Source organism: Nipponia nippon, unplaced genomic scaffold, assembly GCF_047370975.1.
Source record: "Nipponia nippon isolate SJK-2023a ecotype South Korea unplaced genomic scaffold, ASM4737097v1 scaffold_7, whole genome shotgun sequence".
Lineage (NCBI taxonomy): Eukaryota > Metazoa > Chordata > Aves > Pelecaniformes > Threskiornithidae > Nipponia > Nipponia nippon.
The window spans coordinates 51,713,621-51,737,004 of NW_028262391.1; the positions used below are offsets into that span (position 1 = coordinate 51,713,621).

General features: G+C 47.3%; 1 protein-coding gene across 4 annotated transcripts in view; it reads right to left on the reverse strand.

Moving 5' to 3' along the window:
- Positions 1 to 1,636: 1,636 nt before the first annotated feature.
- The window catches only part of KLHDC4 (kelch domain containing 4), a 28,505-nt gene continuing 6,757 nt past the window's right edge, over positions 1,637 to 23,384 (reverse strand). For 3 of the 4 annotated variants that reach the window (XM_087739963.1, XM_087739964.1, XM_087739967.1), the window contains 8 exons: positions 23,113 to 23,249; positions 15,630 to 15,722; positions 14,561 to 14,720; positions 7,366 to 7,447; positions 5,120 to 5,328; positions 3,376 to 3,778; positions 2,549 to 2,665; positions 1,637 to 2,236 (listed from right to left, as the gene is read on the reverse strand). In XM_087739963.1, coding sequence (XP_087596089.1) covers positions 2,061 to 2,236; positions 2,549 to 2,665; positions 3,376 to 3,778; positions 5,120 to 5,328; positions 7,366 to 7,447; positions 14,561 to 14,720; positions 15,630 to 15,722; positions 23,113 to 23,249 — 1,377 coding nt within the window. In that variant the 3' untranslated portion in view covers positions 1,637 to 2,060. Of the gene's footprint in view, positions 2,237 to 2,445; positions 2,666 to 3,375; positions 3,779 to 5,119; positions 5,329 to 7,365; positions 7,448 to 14,560; positions 14,721 to 15,629; positions 15,723 to 23,112; positions 23,250 to 23,384 lie in introns of all 4 variants that reach the window. The other variant, XM_087739966.1, reaches the window with a different exon arrangement.

The window sequence follows — 23,384 nt, forward strand, 5'->3', positions numbered from 1 at the left end:
ACGGCCCTGGGAAGCCAACATCTCCCCTGCAAGCCACCCCCAAAGCCTCCTCTCCCTCAGCTCCGCGAGGCGGGCGGCGTGCCGCCCACCGGAGGCCGCACGAACGCGCCGCTGTGCTGCTCGCAGGAGCTGGACGGTTGGCCCATCCTGACTCACAGGTTCCTTGGAAGCACGTCTCTTCCAGTCTATGCCTTCTCCAGTCATCCTTAGCTTGGCACAGAGCACAACTAGGACTACGTTCCAGAGCCCTTGAGGAAAAGATGAAAGGAAAAACCTGATTATTGTTGCACACACTCCAGCTCATGATGCATCTAGTTCCCTCATCCCACAGTCTCTCTGACGGAGAAGGGAGAGGGAGAAGCTTTTCCTGCGGCTGCAGCAGCACTGTACAAAACTAGCCTTCATCCTTGGCACTGCTGCGACTCGGCTTCAGCTCAGGGAAAAAGTCCTTTCAGGGTGTTTATCTGTATTTGAAAAGGCAAAAAATGATCAAGTACATCTGGCAAAAAAGTGTGTTTTCCCTTGTCTGGTTGGGCCTTTGGAATGGAGTCCTGTGCACAGAGGCTGTGATTTTAAAACCACTATTTTTCAAACAAAAATGATAAAAATGAAAATAATAATTAAAACAAACAAACAAAAAAAAGGCAAATGCAACTCAGTAGCAGATTCCCCAAAACCTTGCCCAGAAAGCCACGGACATCATACACCCACAAAGGATCCAATGTCAACGGGATCAAGGTATTGTAACCCAACCCAACTGAAAGGACAACAGGGCAACTGATGCTGTTAGCCAAGCAAGCACTACGGATTCTTTCCTAGGTTATCAATAAATGGTTTGTTTTCACCTCTCGCCTGTTATTTTGCACGGAAGGTACCTCTCTATCAAACACGTTTTTATCTTGACAATTAAATCACATTGGCAGCCTGCTCTATTTAATCTTTATTACATTCTAATTAGCCTTGCAGAACCTAGCACTGCTCTCCTGAGCGCTGGGTCCCTGCTGACGCCCCTGCCAAAAGAATACCCATGGCACCCTGGATTTCTCTGCACAAGGACAGCCCCTGCCTTCTGGTGTCAACTCAAGTCATCACTTGTTTGCTGCAACAGACACCCTGGTATCCCGTCTGTTGTCCCTATGGACCACAGCACTGCTTTGCTGGAAAGAAAGCGATGCCTTGAGGAGAGGGGCTGAGTCAGGAAGCAGGGGGGAAAACAAAAAAAATCCTTTGAGAGTATCAGCCCACTCCCTCCTGCCCTCAACACGCCATCAGGTCTCAAGGCAGGACATTTCACTGGTCACAAAGAGTTCCCCTGTAGGACGACTGCTTTCTTGGCCAACATGTCAGAAACTGAACTGGGAGATTCCCCAAGCAAAGGCAAAACCTGCTACAGCTAACATTAAAAAGGAAGAGACTTTTACTGTTAATATGCATCAGGGGTTACAGTGGCTCCCCTACAGGTAAGGTATGAAAGGATTCCCAGGTTTCTCCAGGCAGTGCAGCCACACCTCAGGGCTGCTGGTGCATCTTGCGACCACCACCTGCGTATTTCACAGCGGGAACAGCAATCCCTCTTCCACAGCAGGAGAAAAAGAAGCAGAAAAGTTAGGATGGGATTAATTGACAAAAACCAAGATGATGTAACCAAATAAATTTATTGTAGAAACCCTTGGAGACACGTTCTGGCCCTAGTCATGGTAGGGAATTTGGGACCAGTGAACCATTGCGATGTGCAGTTTGTCTTGACAGACTCAAAACAACTTTTGAACAAAAATATGACAGTATTGTATACGCCGGCCTCGGCAGAACAAGTCCTTGGACAGCAATCCTGTTCCTGAAGACCCTCCCCACAACCTCCAGGGAAATAAGAGCATAGCCAGAGCATTACTCGAGTAGGCATGCTGAGACCGGTCAGCCCAGAGGCACTCAGAGTAGGCAAAAGCTGGAGTGCCAGGACCTCCTCTGGACACGCTGACTGCCCGGCACATCAGGCTGAGTTCAGTGGGGCTAACCACTGCTCCCAGCGTGTTTCTTCACTCATGGAACAGCCTCAACAACATCTAGACTGAATCTTCGTAGAAAGTCTTTGCCATGGCATGTGCCACTTTTACCACCTTCTTCTCCTTGGCATCCGGGCCCATGTTGCTGCGGGCTAGTTTAATCCAATACTGCTCCGTCCGGGATAGATAGTCTGCGTGCTTCTCATCAGGCTGAACAGACGGGTGTTGCTCCTCTCCTAGCACACAATGGGAGGAAGACAGAAAGAGAGGTCACAAACAGCTAATGAAGGAAATCTGCTCTTCCATGTGTCAACCCGGCCAAGACTACCCTTCAGCTAATGCGTTTAAATGTAGTAGCCTAAAAACCTAGCAGTAACCAACGAAATTTCTCCTCTACTCTGAGAGCAGTGTACTATGAAAACTTTGCTTTTGCTGGAAAACTCACCTGGATGCCAGCGAGGCCTTCCAGGCTGGCAGCGGAACCAGCAGGTATTGTACTAAAACCCGCTTTATATTAGTATGAAGACAACATTCATCTTCATCATTACCTCCCTCGTCTTCACTCTCCTCTTCAGAGCTCTCCTCTTCCTCTTCCCCTCCCTCTGCACCTTCCATATCATCATCCTCTTCATCCGATTCCGACTCCTCCAGCCATTCTTGTGCTTCTTTGATGAGAAAGAAAATAGAAGAAATAAATAACAAACTGTTTCCCACGCCTGCACCCAGAACTGTCATGGAGGATGCCAGGGCAAGGTCAGACATATGGGCTCCTTAAGAGCCCTGCTGTATTCGCAGCCCTCGCAGATCCACCCGCTCTACGGGGCCTGGCTCTGATGGGGAGCAGTGGGAAGAGATGAAACAGAGTCAGGAAGAAGTGAACAGCACAGAACAGCTGTGGAAGGAAAGCTGGTTAGTGCCGATGCTGACGAAGTCAGCTCTCCTCCCTAGCACTTCACAGCTGTGTGATCATGAGCAAGACTCCTTCCCTTCTGCCCTTTGCCCATTATGCACATGCAGACTGAGCTTCCAGGGCAGGGGCACCCTCTTTTAATGTCTCTACAGTGCCTAGCACATGGCCTGGGCTGAATCACTTAGCCACTACCCTAAGAGAGATGATGTTCTAAGGTAGACCCACAGTTTCTTTTAATAACGCGTAGAAAATCCATCAAATCTGTCTTCACTGACATCTCTCAGGTAACGCTTTCTTCAACACTACTGAACACTCATGTAATGACCGTGTGTAGCCAGGAATTCAGGGAACTGACCATCATCACCACCCTGAGGAAGCTCCATAGTTGTTGTTTTTTTTTCTTTTCCCCTAGTGTAGTGTTGCTATACTAAAGGCAGAGAGAGAGATCCCACCCTCAGAGCTTACTTGGATCCATCTCCACTAGCACCTTCCATTCTTCCATCTTGTGTAGGTCAATGCTGTAGAGGTCACTGAGGGTGAACTGGCGATCGCCCACCTCAAACATTCCCCCATACACATAGAGAACTCCATGCTTCACCGCCAACATGGCATTTGAACGTGGGCATGGCTCCACTTGCTGGCCCAAGGCTCCATCTTCCTCCTCCTCCTCCGATTCAGACCTTTCCTTCTCTTCTGCAGGTCCAGAGATCACCTGCTTGATTGTCATGACAGTCCCATCTTCTGCCACCACCTCTTTGACTATCTCCACCGGGCCTTGTGGAGGTTGCTTCTCCACCTCCTCATCTCCAGCACCCTCTGCCTCAGCTTGTCTGCCACGTCTTCGCTTCCTCTTCTCTGATTTTGGTCCCTGTTAACAGGAACAAGGAAGAGAAGGAGACTGCATGTGAATTGTGTGCACCTACTAGCATGTACAGCAGTTAACACAAATACTGTGGATGCTGCTGGGAGGGAAGGGGGGGAATTCAATTATTTTTCACTACAATCCTAAGTCTCAAGTGATAGGTGCAACCTCCCACTCAGCACGAACTTCTACCAGCCATAAAACAAGGAGCAACGAAACTCCTGGAGAACCCATGGAGGGGAGTTGCTTCCTCTATTAATGGCAGCACGCGCTGAAGAGCCAGAAAACAGCTCTTTTGCGCTCTATCTTGTGGATGCACGCAAACACACACACAGTCCACTAGTCTGCGACAGGAGCAAGAGAAAATAACCCACCATTTTGCGAAATCAAAACAGTTGCTGGGTGCTAAATTACAGTGCATTACCAGGAAGCACTCCAGGTCTTCAAATTACTGTATGAAAGGGCTGGAAAACAGTCAGCTAGGAAGGCAGAAGCAAACATGAGTGCACGTTTGCCTGTTATTATGTGATTGACTTCTCCTTTTTGAGAACAAAGCCAAAAACAGTGGGGGTGGACAGAAGGAAGTTCAACTATTTGCACCTCACTTCCCCCTTAAGGGTAGTTCAAACAAAATCAAAGCTCTGAGCTGAGGACCACATTTCTGAAGTTCTTATGAGCCAAGGTTAATACTTCATCTCTTCTAGTAGCTCATCAGCGCTGGGGAGAAGAGGGAGGTTTTTTGATCCCAATGCAACACAAGATCTTTTCACAGTAGCTTGTACTGAACTATCTCATGTCAGACTTGTACATCTGACCTCCAGTAAAACACCATAACTACGTTTTCATGCTGCTTTGTTTTATTTTGTGTTACACAAGAAGGGGACACATGCAGCCTGGCTCCAGGAGGAGGGGGATTGCCTCCTGAACCACTCTCACTTTGTGCCCAGCCATCAGGGCTCACAGCCTTCCTCTGTCCCCAGAAGGGTGACAGTCTGCATCACACTGTGGAAGCAGGGCATGGAGAGCACAAGAAGCTACGTGGCAGGGAACGAGAGGGGTGGCATAAACTTAGAGAATTCAGTTGGTCTGGTAGCAAAAACCTGCTAGAGTTGCACATCCCCAGCTACGTTTCTACAGCCTCTCTCCCTTTTCACAATCAGTGGGCCACAGAGCAAAGGAGCAGCAAGACCTGGTGGCTCAGCTTCTGGAGCATCCTGAGTTATTAGAGACAGAGGCTTGCTCTACACCATGAGAAACCTGTATGAGGCCAAAAAAGGCCCAAAGGACATGTGTCAGATGATCAAGGAGAATGAACTGAATATATCTGTGTTATTTTTAAAACAAAACCTTTAGCTGTCCAGGAAACCAGCGGTTTTTCCCGATGTCATAGAAATAAATATCATTGAAGAAGTCCCCTTCAATGCTCTCTTCCTCTTCTTCATCATGCACACCTCCAAACAGAAGGGAGCGGTTATTGGGACCAATTGCCACGGAGAAGCCAGACCTGGGAGTGGGTTTCACTCCGGACGGGTTGAGCCGACTCCATGCCCACTTGTCTGGTAATGGATAAAAGCAAACATGAGCATCAGCAAAGGAGAAGCCTGACCATTTTCTTATCTTCCAAGGCCCTTCAGTACTCCAGCAAGTAACTCAATGACCCACTTTGGACATTCTCAGAACTGCACAGTGCGCCTTCAACAACAACGTTAATCAGAACCACTTGCATTTCCCCTTCAATCACGCAGCACATGCCTTCTACCCTTAGAAAGCCATTGTGTCTTCAATAAAAGCAAATGTGGAGAGCTATCTCCAGGGTGTGCTTTCTGGGGCAAGGAGCCTCTTGAAAGGTGTATATACCTTTAGAGGAGGGTGGAGTTCAACCAAGGACTGATTATATATAGCCTTCGAGTACAAGGAAATGTACCTCGGTTATCCCATGGAGCCCACCCTACGTCAGTTCTCTCCACAGGACCCTTCTACTACAGCACCTTATCTACCAACTGGCACCACTGCCTTAACCCCAGGAATAAGTACAGTTCATTGGAAGGAGACCCAACCACACTTTAAAAAAGGGCTCAGCAGTGGGAGAAAGCTTGTGCTCTAAACCCTCCGCTTTCGCTCCAATCCCTTCTACTCTGGATTTAGAGCAAATCCCTAAAATGCAGGCTGGGAGAAGCATATGCGCTGGCTAGGCACTGTGTTTCTGAAGGAACCATAATTTCAACAAAATAAACTATAAATAGGACATAAGGCAAGCAGGGTCTGGAATCCAGACAATGTATGTGACCAACCCTCCTCCCCAAATCCCACTTTAAAATGGTCAGGTTTCAAGAAATCAATCACAATTTTAACATTTTAGAAATTCAGCTCAAAGAAGATTGTCCCGTTCCCTGAGCCAAGGACAAAACACACTCTCTCCTAAGGAAAGTGACGGAATTCCTATTTCTGGGGACATTCACAGATAAAACAATCAACCAACCAAAAACCACTCTTGATAATAACCCTGCACTAGGTAATCTAATGAGATCACACCCCAATCTTCTCTCTTAAGAGTAAGTGAGACACCACTACCAAAGAGAGTTTGTCCAAACAGGAATTTCCAGTGTGGAGAATTCTGAAATCCCAAAGATTTTCTGTTGTGAAACAGAAGAGAAGTGATCAAAATGTCCCAGAGAACAGGAATTTCAAAATGTTGTTTTAATCCCCTCCCACATACAAACCAAAAAATCCCTAAAATATCTTTTCTTGTAGTTTTTCCTGAAGCTGCCTGTGCAGGCCAGAGCTTCTCACATAGTTATGCAAGGAGCCCGGAGACCCTCCACTCCATCTCAGACTATTCCAGGACCAACTGGGAGGTGTCAACACAGACGATGCTGTGAGCTAGAAATGATTCTCTGACAAAAAGTATACCCCAACCTTCCTCCAGAGCTCTGCCAGTTCTTCACAGAAGTTTCTCAACCAGCTCCAATCCCCCAGTGTTGCACTGTGTCAGAGCTACCATTGACGTGAGCTCCGAAATCGAGTCACCCGGAGCTGAGAACCATGACTCCTTACAGCCTTTGGCTAACCAGCAAAAGCTTTGCTCAGCAAAGGAGACACAGCCTCATCTTTTCAGGCTGTAAAATGGAGCGGGAGAAGGGGACAGAACTGCTGTGTGGCCTACAGTCTGCTGCAGCAACAAGCGCCTACTTCCCATTTCCCTCTGCAGAGCGCAGCAGTAAGGAATTCTGCCCGCACGTGTGATGGCCATCTTCCTTCTCCAGCACACATAAACAAAAAAGGAGAATATAATTCCCCCAATATCCCTCTGCAGCTGCTGTTTCCTTCACCCTAGCCCTTTTCTTTTTAAGCTAGAGCCACAGTACACAAACGCACTTAGCTACTCCTGGGAAGAAAAAAATATTTAAATCAACTCATCTGCCGTGTTTAGCCCCAAAGCAAACACTGGGGCATAGTGCTTTTCATTAAAAGGGAAATTTTGTTCTAGGCTTGGGGTTTTTTGGTCTGTTATTCAAAGGAAGAGAGAGGATTTGCATTCACAGTCCTGCAGCATCACTTCCAGCACAGCCCTCCTAGCTGCAGCAGTAGCTTACCTTCCTCCTTGCCCGCACCTTCAGATTTCAGCAGGAACATATCAGTATGCAGGGTGCCTTTGTCAACATCTTTCTTAATTCTCTGCAGAGAAGGGAAAGACAGGGATGCTCAGTGAAACAGTTTCAGTGACTCAAAACATAGGAGCTCCAGCTCTTCAAGTCCTAGAAAGTCCCCCACGCCAGCACGGTGGTATCTGCCATTCTGAACTCACCACCCCCCAGATAAGCCTAATCACAGCCTGAATCTGTACATTCCTGCGCTGAAAATGCAAACACGGTGACTGGGCCAAGGAGAAGCCCCAGGGGCAGCCACGCTGTAGTTCGTGGAGCATCAGGCAGCTCGCAACCACAGTGTTCAAACCAGGGCTACCTCCTGGGATGAGCCACAACCAACTTCTGGCTGTGACAACCAGGCAGGGCTCTCCAGGCTCCAACACAGATCGTGGGACTCGTGCGGCCGTATGAAGACTACGGGATGCAGTGCAAGGGCAGGAATTTTGGCACCCAGAGAAGAGAAATAAATTGTTACAGGGGATTAAAATTTATTGTTTTGCAGAAGGAAGGAAGGATGGGCAGCACCAAGGAAATAGGAGACCCAAGGTCCTGCCTTTTACTTTGCCACAGACACTATCAGGTGCTCCCAGTCTCAAGGGACTAATTTAACATCTGTGCCTCTGCTTCTCTAGCTGTAAAAGCGAGCAGATACCCACTCCACCAAAGTGGCACATGACAACTTTCCAGAGGGTTTGCAAGGCCCTCTGGGATTCTGCCCTTGAATGTTGAGCAGAAGCTCAGAGCATCTGTGCTGTATCATTTGCAAGGCCCAAGTTTAAGTACAGATCTGTGACTAGCACGCAGACTTTCAGTCCCTGCCACCCCCCCATCTCCATCCCACTACAAGAGAAGCAGAGGTGACAGCTCTCTCTACACCACAGCCTGACTGCAGCTGTCATTTTTAGCATTTGGGGCCCCACAGAGCCTTAAGCAACAGGTTTTTTTCTCCTAAACAGAAACAGAACAGAAGCATCACTTCCACCCCTACTAGAGGCAACAGCAAGACACCAGCAAGAGCAGGATCAAGCCTCAGTTGAGGCAATTAAATGCATGATTTTAAATATGATTTTCCCTTGCTCCTTTCTCTGTAAGCCCCTCTACTTCAGCGCTCATAGCAACATGAAGCATTAGAAAGCAGCACTATGCAATACCACTGTAGGAGGTCTTTTAATAATGTCATTATCCACCCATCCTTCATGCAGAGCTCCTACTTTCTTGTAATCCCCTTCCTCCTGGGGGCGATGACATTACTATGCTGTGTAAGTGCTTCCAGGATGCAGGCAGTGGATCCCAGCAGCAGCCGGGAGGGTTGGGTCCAGTCCTCAGGAAGACGAGCAGGGCTTGGGTGCACCCGAGTCCACAACAGCACGGTGCTGTCCTGTTCTTGCTGCACACCTGTGCCCCACCCTGTGCCTTGCACTTGACAGGTTTTGGTTTTGCAGGGTACGCTGTGTTGTTACGGCATGGCCCGGTATCCAATTTGTAGGAATGGTATTCAATTCTTCGAAAGGCAGAAGAGAGGAAAGTGTGTTTGAGGCACTGCACAACAACGCTGTAACTTGGATGACGCCGAGAAGCCCCAGGGAAGGCCAATAATGAAGCGCTGGAGGAAAGCGGAGAACTCTGCTCGCAGTGCAGCAATAAGAAAGCTTCCGTTAACTTAAGGACCAGGGTAGTAGTCCTGTAGGGCTGTCTTGGGAAATTTGTTAGTTTGGAGCTGTGGCTAACATGTCTTCTTGCCCTCCACATGCACCTAAGCATGGCCATTAGTGAACAGAAAGAAACACACTCTTCAAGACAGGATGTCTGCACTGGAGAGATCCTCTTCTGTGCAACCACTTCAATGAAGTCAACAACTGCGCTATTGCACCTACTGTCCTCGAGCAACATCAGGCACACAAGGGACAGGAAGCCTGTAGGAACAAGCACCAGTGACAGTCCTGTTTTCTGAATAAGAGGTTATACAGTGATGACTCCTTCAGCCACTGCCACTTCTCCAGCACATGGCAAACAAGCAAGACAAGTTTTTGCCCTGGTGAGGGGTTCTGAGGCATAGCTTGAGGAGCTCTGCTGTTGGAGACATGGTTGGAGGGGCTGGGAGCTGCCCACTTTGAACAGACCCTTGAAAGAGAGCTGTCAGGGCAGGAAGGGAAAGAAACACCTTCTAGGAAAGGTGCTCTTAAGTATCGAGTACACCAATTCATAGCCTGGCAGTGCATGTATTGTGGCATCTACAGCAGCAGCTCTTAAGTTCAAAGGGCTGTGAGTCACTGTGCTGAGAAAGTGCCGTCCTCTGGCACTGCCACACTTCGCTGTCTCTGTCGCACAGGTCTAGAGCAGCACGAGTCACCAACGAGCTGGAGGCTGCGGACAGCTGAGATACAGCAGCCTTTTTAGTCTGTGCCTCACCTTCATCAAACACCCTTCCAAGCCTCACCTGAGCAAAGAGCTGTCAGGGATGGATGGGCAGCAGACGGGGAAGGAGAGAGACAGGAGCCTTCACACCTTATACCGCTGAAGTGCATCCCAGTGCCTGCAAAGTGCCTGTCTGCTAACGATAACAGAAATGGTGGTTATTTCCTCCCCAGTCCCAGGGAGACTGCAGTTTGTCCTTAAATGCTAGACAGAGTACACATTCATATGTGCAGCGGACACACAGGCTGAAGGGTTCAGGAGCACAGTAAGATGTGCACCGTTTGCATGAAAGGAGGGGAAATAACAAACACTGAGAGAGCAGTTGGCTTCACTATCGTACAAGCTGCGTAGAATAACTGCACTATTTTTCTCCTGAAAACCACACGGCTCCCTGTAGTAAACACGCTGCGTATGCAACATGACAAAGCTTCCTGGGCTGAGAAAACCCCAATGAGGTGGAGCGGGAGTTAGTTATTTGTTGTCAAAGAGATGCCTGTTTTCCCCAACTCACGCTGACTCAAAAGCAGACACTTCACCGGCAAAGCAGTACACCGCTACCAGAGAGATCAATCCCCTTGCGCCCAGGACACCTGCTTGCCCTGAGGAAATCGCTCCATCCGTCATGAGAGGCTCCTGTTTCCCCCCACTGTCCTTCTTGCCTTGAAGTTTCAGGCGTTTGCTTTCAAGCACAAAACTGGCTTGGATATCCACAGCCTGCTGTCTGCACATACAGGTACATTAGCAAGTTACAAGAGCTTTACAGGCATTAGCTGAAAAAAACCCTAGCTCCACTGACAGACAGCAAGATGCCTGTTTATCCCCCTTCAAAGAGCAAGGAAACTGAGGCATTGAGAGCTGTTCTTGAGAAGAAGGGGAATCAGGATTCCCCGTGCATAACGTGCTAAACATGTCTGATAAAAGATCAACAGCAGCAAAATACATCCAATTAGCAGAAGCCCTTAGCAGGCAGAATTACAGAGGGAACCAGTCCCACCAGACCTCGCAATTCAGGCAAACACTTCAGCCCTGCCACAAGCAATCTCCCAGCAGAATCCAATTCAGCTTTGCAAAGCTTGCCACTAAAACAACCACCCCAAACCCCCAAAAAACCCCATGCGCTAGTCGTCTTTGGCATCCAAAAGCCTTGCACGCATGTAATGCCAGCCCTCCCATGGCTTGTAGGCTGCTTGCACCTGCAAGGTAGAGCAGTGTTAGCCTCCGACACCTCCCGGCTGCATTCCCCGTGCCAGTCAGGCACAGTGCGCTCACGTTGCCTAGCAATAGAGAGGTCTCATTGCTTTATACAGCCAAAAATGCAGCTTGCTGCAGCAAGCCCCATCCCCAGCATGAGAAACGGGCAAGGGCATCTTTAAGATCAGCAGGAGAGCAAGTCTGAGCTCCTTGCGGGATTCTGAGGTACATTTTAGGTGGAGCTGACAACATCCACAACATCACCTTCTGTAAGGATCGTAGTCCTTGCCTTTATCGTTTCTAGGCTGAAGATGAAACAGATGAACACAGGGACACCATTGTGCTAAGAATCGCACATCTTAAAATATCAGGCACGCTCTTGTCAATTTGTGCACCAACATCTCAAGTTAGTCGCGCTCAGGGTTGTAAAGCTCCTTTTTCACCATTTGTGTCCTGCTTGTTTACCACTTGAACAGCAAAATCTAGTGGCTGGCACAGGCAAAGGCATGTCTGGGTACCACGGTTCTTGTCCTGGCTCTGTCCACAAGTACTGGAGTGCCTTAGACAAGTCACTCGATCTTTTCAGCCTCTGTTTCCCAAGCCAATAAGACTTTCTTATTCAGGTCACATCAAGGGAATTCAGCAACACGGCCCGGACTGACAGACATTACTGAAAACTGACCCTCCACGCTCAGTTCTACATGCAAGTCCAGCAAATAAAAGCAGGGACCAAATCTCTCTGCTTCTGCCTTCCCAGCTCACGATGCCTGCTGATCAGACTGAGGACGGGCAGATCGATCACTCGATCCGGGAACAGCCCTGGCTGCAAGCTGATAGCGTTGCTCAGGCTTTACAGAGCCCCAGCAGCCAGCTGGGTACAAAGATGCCTACAATTCCACCCATAACCGTGAATCTCCTGGGCTTACATCTCTTTTTGCCCTAGGCAATGTGCATTATACCACCCCGCACAGCTATTTTGGTACAGTACTTCAAAGCAGATTTACAAGGGCTAAGGGGACCACAGGATATAATGCATCAGAACCGCCCATCGCAGGAAAGCAGCCTTGCCACATCACAACTCTCCTCCAGCAATGTGACAGCCATATCATGCTGATACTAAAACAGAGGAACTATTATGATTTCCACTCCTCTTCCCTCCAAACCAATTCACACCATATACACGCTTGGTAGCAGCTCTGGCCTCAGGAGGCATCCACGCAAATCTGCACCTTTTTTACAGCACGTGTGCAACTTAGTCCTGCCTGTTATTACAAGAGAAGTCTCTACATGACCTGGTGAATGGCACTTTGCTTGGACACCTGCCTGGGTTCATATGCAAAAATGTCTTCATGTGCCCAAAAATGTCTTCATAGCACTCCTGAATGTAGCATCTGCCTCTCTAATTGGAGACAAGGAATAGCTCTTCTCCTGCGCCTGCCCAGTTCCAATTAAGCATTGTTTCCTCCACCTTCTACCTCTTATTTCTCCCAAGAGTACCCCAGCCAAAGACTCTGGGAGGAGTACACAAGCCAAACACACTTTCTTCACTTCAAAGTAAACCCAGAGGGACTCAGCTCCACAATCAGCTACAAGCAAAGATCCAACGAGAATTAAATAGCCACACATTAATGAAGTTGTCTTTCTGCTAGAGGAGCTAAATTTCACTGAATTAGATTTTCAGGACCATGCTAAAGGTTTGTTGCCTTTGCAGCTCAAGAAAGCTGCAGAGAAAATTCTGTCCAGTGCTTTGGTCAGTTTGTAGCTCCGCTGCACCATCCCTGCCTGAAAATGCACTTGTGCTACAGAATACACAAGCAAAGTCTCTGTTAGGAATGGCACACAAAGAGAAGCAGACTTGGCTCTCTGCATTACAAAGGAAGTAGATTCATAACAGGAGTGGTTGTTTTAATCTAAAAGGTGTTCTCCAAGGTGGAGAGGAACTGCACCCAGCTCTTATCCTTGCTCGGTGCCCTGCATAAAGGCTGAGGGCAGCTTTGCATCCCCCCATCCCTTCTACTTCATTTTTATTAGCTCAAAACAACCCAGAGCAGTGTGACAGAGCCCACCCTCGTGAAGTGGAATAGAACCAACTGCAAACATGCGTCAACTTTTATATTTCCATGGGGCTCAGTGTGCGCTTGAAACCCAGCTGCTTTCAGTAGCCATGAGAGATCCACATCTAGCATAGCATGCAGGCTCATGCCTCCTTCCCACCCTCAGGAGTGAGGAAGCAGGACAGAGAATGGAAGAGGACAAAGCCCTTTCGGGTAGAAAATGCCTCTGTATTGTTACTGCTATTTAATCAAACGCACATCTGATGAGATAGAGCCCTAAGCGCGGGCCGTGAGGAGGCACAAATGCTTCTAAATATATGGACAGACTATCTTCTCTCCCCTTTCCCTGCTTTTCTTCTTTGTTCATTTATTCACATCAGAAGAACAACGCGTCCTCCTCCCCCAGCGACGCACTGCTGGAAGCGATGCCTTTCCACTGAGACAGTAGCAGCAGGATCCGGGTCTTCTGTCTGCATTCACAACGTTAAAAGCTTTTGCAGGAGCCTTTTGCTCAATGAAATATTTACTTCCTCCCGCCCAGCATGGAGACAGGGATACTTGGTCAATGAGGACATATGGTCTGAAGGGCTATCCAGTATAAATTACCATGATTAACAAAGCAAGAAGCAGAGCAGAGGAAGCCTGGTGCTCATCAAAAGTCATCTTTGGCTTATTGAGTTTGCTAACTAGTGCCACTCCCTTAACCCTTTCACTGATGCAAGAAAATACAAGTTCTCTGGCAACTGCTGCTTTCAACCTGCAAGTGCTGGAATACGGACGAGTACTACCTGAGAATGCTTTAAGTTGGCAGTAACCATCATTGTTGCCAAAACTGCCATTTCTCCCAGTTACTTATTCCTACCTCCACGATATCACCTCCTTATATTGGATTAGATTAGCAGGGAAAATACAAAATTCATTTTAACCAAGATCAGCTCCTCGATCAGCACACAATTGCATGAAGAAAGGCACCATTAGAGGACAAGATGCCTCTTTTGGTAGTAGTACTGATTCACAGCAGCCTGAACCATCCCGCGTACGAACAATCCAAGGGCACAATTGCACACTCACTCCAAGCTGGCATAACCACAGGCTAACACGCACCCTCCTTACCAGTGTTTTTTGGACATCTGGCAGCTGCCTGACATGCGGAAACATCGTCAGGTCAGAGCAGCAGGCAGTTATGTGATAAGATCACCAAATCTTGCACTGGAGACGAGGCTTGTGAAACTGAGCAGAGGGAAGCAGCAGTACAGAGATCTCAGTTTTGCTCTCCCAAGCTCTAAGCCCACTGTCCCCTCCAAGCAGTCAAAACACAAAAGTCCACAGCCAACACAAGTCAAGACCATCGCATTGGCCACTTTTAGGCAACTTAAGTTTGTCATATTTTAGTTTTCACTTTAGCCCCTTAGTTTTTCCATAAGCTACTTTGTTTAGAATCCAGGAAATACTGCACTGGCTTACCACAAAGTCTCTCCTACCTGTTTGGAGTAGCCTCCATAGATGATTATGCTGCCTTCAGGCGTGGCAGCCATTTGACATCCGGATCTTGGAGCGGGCCCCATCCCCGATGGAGCCAGCTTGCTCCAGGTGAAGGAGTCCAGGTTGAAGGCATACACATCGTTGTAATAGATGTAATCTCTAGGGAGAGCAAATTGGCACACCACAGGTTTTTGTGATGGTCACCATTTAGGACAGGATAAAACAACACCTCAGGAACAGCACCAGGAACCTCTGAAGAGGTGCAACACCTTATTCAACTCCTTGCATTTATGGCTTTTCCCTTCCATAGCAATGTACAGAAGATTAGTTCGGGTGAAGGTTACTATTTCAGTGCAACAGTTTGCATTTGACAAAGCTCCTTTAAGCAAGACCTCTCTGGGTTCTTTTTTACCCATGTCATTCCTTACTACAATAGAGGTTTCATCAACTCTTTCCAGTTAACATGGTCCAAGGTAACTTAAACCAGAACACAAAAGATCAAAACAGATTAGATCTATGCCTGTCTAGGGGGGTGGGAAAAATATACATATGCCCTGTTCTGTTTCTACTAGCCAGCTCACATACCACTAGTGGAAAATGCTCTGCACGGGTTAAACTCCCAAGGACACAGTCAAATCTAGGGTGGGCTTTGCCATTTGCACTGTGCTCCCAAGGACTGCGGTTATGCTGCTTACTGCCTCTGAGACAATAGGTAGCTCAGCTCTCTTCACAGTCCCCATGACAGCGTAGCTGTGACCTCACGCAGTATGTGAGAGCCTACTGGAGAAGATGCTTCTAGGAAGAGAAGGCTCTCTGACAAGATTCAGAGGCCAAACGTGATGCATTGAGTTTTAGCTACAAGGACGAGTAGCTACTTCAGCGATTAGCTAAGTGGTGCAATGGTTTCTCAAACACTTGAAGACTTTAAATCAAGATTACTTGTCTTTCTAATGTAAAAGTCTAGTTCAGTAACAGTACCGCTGAGGATAAAGCCCAGCTTTCTGTGGAAATTCTGTTGTCTTTCTTTACAGAGGATGCAGTACCACCAGCCATCCCGCAGTAACCCACCTTGCACTCTCATGGAAACCTCCGAAGATGATCAGCTGTCTTTTGCAAGCAACCATTCGATGTCCGCTTCGTCCAGAGGGACCTCCTGATGCCCTGAAACGCAAAGAAATTCCACTTATCAGCAAAGTTCCCTTTCCTGTTAGTCTATCAGTCCATTTTTATTGACATCATGGGCAGCTGGGCGGGTTGAGTTCAGCTTCTCTCCTCCTGGAATGGGAAACCATGGGGAACTTCGTTGCCTTACTACATATGTATGCTTTTCTCCAAAACAGTATGTGTGCTCTTCCTGTAACTCTTGGTATTTGCAACACAGGCATTTTGCAGTAACAATTTTATTCCTAGTGATATGCCATCTAGTCTCTAACAGCACCCAAAGTCTTGAAGTCTTTTCAGCTATGACTCAGCAGCTAATTTTTCAGGAGAGTTTAATGAATAGCAGTTAACTCCCGCAACTGCAAGAAAGGCACTCCAGACAGAGACGTTTTCTCCAAGCACCAGGTAAGAGCCAGAGACTGGCTCTGACATCCACTCTCCTTCAATGTCTTAGGAAATCACGTACTCGTACTGTCTTCACTCATCTACCCGCAGTTAGGATACAACATCAAACTAGTGAGAAGACTTTGTAAATTACTTAGATTTCTTCAAGAATAAAGGCATCGCAGCAAAACAAGTCATGGTTATTATATCACACATTGAAAAGCAGCTACGCATCATTGTTCTGCTCTTTCAAGCCTCCCTGACCTTTCAGTTAAATGTGCCACTTCCATTTCCAGGAACAAGCAACAACACCCCATCTGTCACATCCAAAAGCTTCATGCGAAGCCAGGCAGGTGGCAACGACATTCCTGAGAGGCAATGAAGATGCACCTTCCTTCGTGTTCACCCACAGACTGAGCATCATATGACAGAGAACAAAAACAACTTCAAGAACTCTCAAAACAAAGGCAACTTTAGGCCAAACTGCAGAGAAAACAGAGTTTTGCTTTGTGTGTTCTCTGCCCCCATGGATTAATCTATCACATTTTCACTCTCACTGAGGAGTCTCCCAAAGTGCACACAGTTAGCATCACTGAACTCCGCAAGACTTCTCAAATAGGCAAAGTTAACACGTGTTAAGTGGTTGCAGAATCAGGGCCTAAATAAATAAGAGACCTGCTCACTGTTGAAAACAACGGCAAAACTTAAACCCACAACCCTACTGCTACACTTTCACTGGCAGCAGGTAGCTGTGAAGAGCGGTGATAGATTTCTGTGGAGAGAGAAAATGAGGGCCCTTATTCACCATCAAAAATGACAATCTCACACCAGTCACAATGAAAAACTCCAAGCAGAACAGCAGCGTTTGGGTAAGACTGAATTAATATTGATTGCCCGGACTTTTTAGTCTAACAGAGAGTAGGGTTTTCTAGGCATTTACTGGATTTTTAAGTATCACCCTGCAGAACAGCACCTCTAATAGTAATTTCATCAAGATCTGAAATCATTATTTCTTCTTCTGTAACAAAGCTCCCATGTTATTATTCCAAAGGATGGCAATTTTTTTTTTTTTTTTAAAAGGAAAGAAGGAATTAAAAAATCAAGATTAACAATAAAATCCTGTTCTCAGAGAACATCTTCTGCTTTCCTTCTCAAACAGGCTCCCTCCAAGTCAAAAATCAATTCCGAACAATAAAAAGTTTATTCACTGATGTGTATGTTTTAACAAACAAGTTCCCACAAGTGTACAATTAACTCAAAGTCACAAACAAAAACATCCAGTCTGGGGCCTGATCCGAATTCAGAGAAGTCTCACTGGCACTAGCACCACTTGCTCTCAATCACAAGGCTGGTCTCCCCTTTCTTTAGACTAGACACACAAGCTACAAGAACAGATGCTGAAAACATGGTTCCAGGAGGCCTCACCCTGCGCAGTATCGTATCATCTCAGCTTCCTTGGCCTTAGCGTTACACATTGCAGGAATCAGCTATAAAGGAAAGTTTATAGCCTTTGATGTAAGGACACGTCCTCCTAAACTTGCAACAACTGCTCTTAGAAAGTATTCCTACATAGAGCTATTCGTACAACCAAGGTCCTTTGTCCCCAGACTCCAAACACAACACTGGAAAAACCAAATGCCATAGTCAAGCAGGACTGGCAGCAACATATAACCATGCTGCCACTCCAGAAGGCGCTTGCTGCAAGCTTGACGACTTGTTTCCCAAATGCACACTGTCTCCTTTTACCTGTATCATTGCTCATGGTCCAAAACAAGCATTTTGGAAATGGCTTCACAGACTTTATGATTAATACTCTACTTCATGGGGTTGACACCAGAAAGCAGACATGTGGGAGGGAGCTGTAAATTCTCCAGACTTTTTTTAAAAATAGATTAAAAGATAAGTCTGGATAAGGACTGGCTCTACACACGTACAGCATGAGTCTGATCAGAAATGCTCCATAAGGAAATTGCTTTTGCTTGTGGAGTTACTCTGGGACTTATAGTAACGTAACAGACCTGAATTCAGCCCCCAGATTCAAGAACTGAAGACTTACATGTCACAGTGGCTACAGACTGCTTAAGTGAGTTACCTTTTCATTTATTCCTTCATCCAGAGGATGCTCACATGAATCTCAGGACCTTTCCGTAATAATAAAAATGATGACGCATAGAACATCCCATCAAAGGGGCATTTCAGGACAAAATGCTTTTATCCTCCAGTACTCAAGGCAGCTGAAGCCCCGGACTTCAGTGTTCAGTTTTGCACCTTACACTTGCAAATGCAAACAAGCGTTCTGTTCAATGGCACACACAGATAGCATACCCACGTGTTTGTGCACTCAGTTAGGAAGTACACAAGTGAATACACAATTGTCACAAGGCACAAAATCCTCAAATCAAATCCCTTGCAAAGTCAATCAACAGTTGTACAGTTGGATCTACCAAAGAACAAGCTCACAAGGTTCACTTCTGGGCTGACAGAGGAAGTCTACTCCATGGTACAACAAAATACCCTTCTTTAAGCACCAATGCACTTTCTACCTCGTGTTGCAGGACCTGATGTTTCCAGTGACAGACAGCACGTGAGCAAGAAGAGCTGTCAATCAGAGGCAGACCTATGCTGAAAGGCATCCTGCACTGCAGTGACTGCTCCAGTTCTCTCTGTAAACAGTGTTAAACATACACTTGCGAAACGCTACCCTGAAATATTTATAGCACCGCATCTCACAAAACTGTTATGGGAAGTATCATTAACATCCCAGTATAAAGGGAGTGACACAGGCTCAAAAGCAAGACAAAGAACTGCACAGAGGAGGGATCTGCCGGTTCCCAAGCACAACCCTAAAGTGTGATGCTCCCTGTCTCTCTTTGAGGGAGCGCACTGGGCGGCACAGAGCTGAGTAAGAATGTTCTCTCTAGGAAGAAATGAGGCAATTAGGTTAAAAGACTGCTTAGCTCTAAGGCAGAGTAACAAACAGTTCATGCACTGAGGCAACCCTGTGCATCTCACAATGATAAGGTGGTTCCAATAAGTCAAAGTCAGTTGCTGGCAAGCCTTCTAATGGGCTGGGATTTGTTGTCTTTGGACCATCTTTGTGCAGGCAAAATGCAAGTAAATATAGCTAAATATTGCTAAATATAGCAATTTTTAACTCTGTCAAGCAGACTGGCACCACTGTGCTCTGTGCTAGGAGATAATGGAGATCCGCTTCCCCAGCAGCCTTTGCAGACACAGCACAGGGATGAGTTATTCACAGCGATGAGTTATTCAAGGTTTTCTCTTCAAAAGTGTTTTACAGTCAAGCCTCTTACAGCGCCAAGATGGTCTGCGGCATGAACTGTAGGCCAGGAAGGACAACATAATTGTCTGAAATCTAAGCTGTGGGGCTGGAATAACCAGATTTCCTAGAACTGCAAGTTCCGATCACAGCAGGGTCATCTGAGCTCTTCAATTCACACAAACCACTACATTCAAACCCACCTGAAATGAGGCACCTGCGATCCTTCCCATGTGGAACAGAAACAGAAACTTTGTCTCTCTTGTCCAGACATTTCTTAATGACTACTTATGTTACTCCATTATTTGCACTAAAATGACGCCTTCCAAACCCAACTGAGTTTACTCAATACCAGCCTGTACCCCAAATGTCTATCAGCAGGCTTTATTCAGATAACACTGCTACCACACTGGATACGTGGAATTATTGCTTGGCCTGCTATGTGAAGGCTTGTTGTACCAGGGCAGGTGCCCCACCATGACCCAACAAAGCCTACACAGTCTGCCCCCTCCGTTTAGTCTCCCCAAACATGTTCACTCTCCCCATACCACTAGCCCACAAGCTGACCCCCACTGTCACCAGTCATCCCAGCTGGCGAATGGCAATCCAAAATAAGCAAGTGCTTGACTTCAGACAAACATGAGAAACCTATGTGGAAAAATGACAGCAGCAATGGGGTACCCTGGCAAGAAACGCAAAATGCTGAAGGAAGTGAAATGCAGCACGTGTTATGATCATAGTTTTAAAAGAAGTAGGAAAAAAAATCCCTCGTACAACTCAACAATCATCTCTGCCCTTTCCTCTTCCCCTTTCCAAGCAGACCGTAATCAAGATGCCATATGGAAAAGCAAAGAGGCAGCAGAAACTTGATTTTCACACTCAGTCAGGTTAGCATTAAAACAAAGACATCCCCTCCCAGCCTCCTCCGCCAGATGCCTCATTAATGCAGCTCCTGGAGCTCTGCCCAAGGATGGGGAGGAGATGCACTTTGTTTTATTTGAACACTGGGACCAGGGCACAGGCGTTTTCCAAATTCCAGCAAGGCTGAAAGACAGACATCCACCCAAACACATCAGGAAGCTCAAATGGCATAGAGATAGAAGCTCAAATGGAAGCTCAAATAGATCCTGCACGGGGCAGGGAGAGAGAAAAGATCACCTCTCCAGGGCACTTCCACCCATACAATTTATGATGCTCACTTCGAAAATATCTATCCTTTTATCTGCTAAGAAACAATGAAGTATCAATGTCTCCAAACGCATCCTCCCACTGTGGCATGGCAGCCAAGGTGACATGTGACAACCAACACCTGGGGATGGAGGGTAGCTCTGGGTGGCTTGAGGAGCGTGGTACCTACAACTTGCTCCCTAGGTGGGACTAGGAACTCACCAGACTGGCTCCCTCCTCGCTAACTGTAACAACCCAGCACAACAAAATCTCTTGCCATGGTTTTGGTCCGCTTGGGGCCTGGGACTGCTGGGGGTATCCTGCAACTCGCAGCACGTGCAAACTTCATGCTCAGCTCCAGGGAGGGAACAGGTGCTTTCGCAGTGTAAGTTACACTCCGGTTCCCTGAGGTTGCTCTCCCACATGGGATACGATGCGGGATGAGTAGAGCCTCATAACCACCTCATTTCCTCTTCCCAGGCAGGTCAGGTACTGCAGCATTTGTTTTGGGAGCGGAAAACCCTAAATCAGCTCTACAGCAACACATCTGCAAACCCACGAGAGAACAATTTGCACCATCAGTGGTGGAGCTAACGAAGCCTCATCTGGCTTCTCCGTTGGCTCACAAAAAAAAAACAATCTCCCGCCCTCGCTCTCCCTGCAGCTGGGTATTAACACTGCTCTCCGGTGAGGATTTTTTCAACCAAGAGTTTGGTTGAAATGTCAACCCTTTCTCTCAGCAGGGACTCTATGGTGAGCATCACTTCCTCCTCCCGCCTGCTTACACGAAACCGGCAGGGACGTAACGCATTTGAGTTCATCCCCTTTATTTGGCTGAGACTGAGCAAGGGATTCAGAAGTTATTTTGGGGGAGCTGGGAGGGGTACAGTCACAGTCATTACGTCAGCTTCTGCCTAATAACAATAGGCAGATCAGCCTGCACAGTGACAGATCTTTTTAATCCTTGCACCTCTTAAAGAACCCTCCATCATTTTGGAGGGTTTCTTTCACCCCCACTTCTCAGAGACAAGCAAGGCTCACTAGAGACTGAACCTGGCTTCCTGTAACATGACAAATGACAGCTGTTACTAGAGTAACACTGCCAGGTCTGGAGCCAAGAACCCACTGATGGACAGGAACCAGCCGCTTATGAATGGAACAGTTTTCCCTCCGTCTCCCAGAGCTACTCAAAAGGACGATCCCTGGATTCTCGCAGAGGAGTCGGCTGCTGGGATCCCATGCTGCGAAGCATCCTTCTAACCCAGCCTGTTTTGGACTCCTTGGGATTTTTGCGCTTTGGCTCTCTATGTCCCCCTGCACCTTCCACACCAGAGTCCCTGCAATGCTACATTAACATTAGCAAAATTAAACCTCCAAATTTCCCCCTCGTCAGGCAATATCAATGCTCCCATTTTGCAGGGAGGGGGAAAAAGGCAGACAGGCGTGATGACTCACTGCGTGGCCTCAGGCATGTACCAAGGCAGAGCCAGGGTATCCATCTCTGCACAGCTCAGTCCTAAACCACCCTCTCAATTACTGGCCAAGGAGATACAGACACAGACAACAGGCACCCACACTCTGTAAGTGGGGCGAAAAGTGATCGACATAGGCAGACTTAGGGCTTCCCTCCTGAAGGAAGGACATGGAGTTCATAACCAGGAGCTTGACAGGTCAAGCAAGTGTTCAAAAGCTGCTGCTTTCCCCAGCGCCACCTCAAGGCTCAGCTGCATGGGAGTTCCAGCCCACCCAAAGCTGTGCTCTGACTAATCCCACAGTCAAGACAATCCCAAAGTCCAAGAGAAAGTCTATGTCCAAGTCAGAACCAAAGCCACATCTCCTGCCTCTCAGTCCACTGGATGACCCACCAGACCTATTCTTCTCTCATGCCAATATAAACATGAGCAGCAAAACCAAGACGTCAAAGGTTAAGAAAACATTAGCAGAGGACTTTAGGCCAGATCCACAGAAGATATTTAGACACCTTAACTCCTGTCAAAAACTACCAGGGCTTTTGGCACCTATTTCCCTTGACAGGTCTGAACTATTGGCTTGTTTATCCCAAGGAACCTTGAGGCAGCAAACGCCCATTATCAGGAGTGAAGTTGGCTCTGTGGATAGATACAAGCCGTCTTCTCAAGCAATGGTAAAATTGGGCGAGATCCTTGTACTGGTCTTGTACAGCCCAGCCAGGAGGAACCCAGGCAGATGTAGCAACAAGTACTGTTCTGAAGTTGGACATCTACACCCGCCGTGGTTGGGAGGACAGAATGCTGTTCATGATACTCTTTCCTTCAGTTAAGTAACACCAAAGCACACCCATGCTCCAAAAATCACGTATTAAATAAAACAGCTTTGGCCTCAATACACCTGGAACACGATCTCTCATTTCCACATCTTTCTGGAAGCTGTCCTCTCTACCATTTCTAGGACCTCTGTACTCAAGGGAGAGATGAGTGGACAGTGGAGAAATCACAGCTCTGTACCAGGAATCAAACTCAGATCATGCTGGCACAGTTCCTCATGAGGTCAACATCATTGACTTCAGAACACATCACTTACTTGATCTGCTCCCAGGTCTTGGTAGCCAAATGCAGGACCCAGAGATCCTTGTAATGATAGAACTGTTCCCCGTTGGGAGATGCAAACTCCCCACCAAATACCCACAGCTGCCCGCCGGCTGTGGGCACCACTGCCGCCTGCCAGAAGAAGGAAGAGCTGGATCAGACAAGGGTTCAAACACCAGAGACAGGAGAACATTATCAGTCAAATGTGCAGCTGCCTTCAAATACCAGAGAGCAGACAAGTAGCAGCGGCTGCTGCTGCCCTGCTTG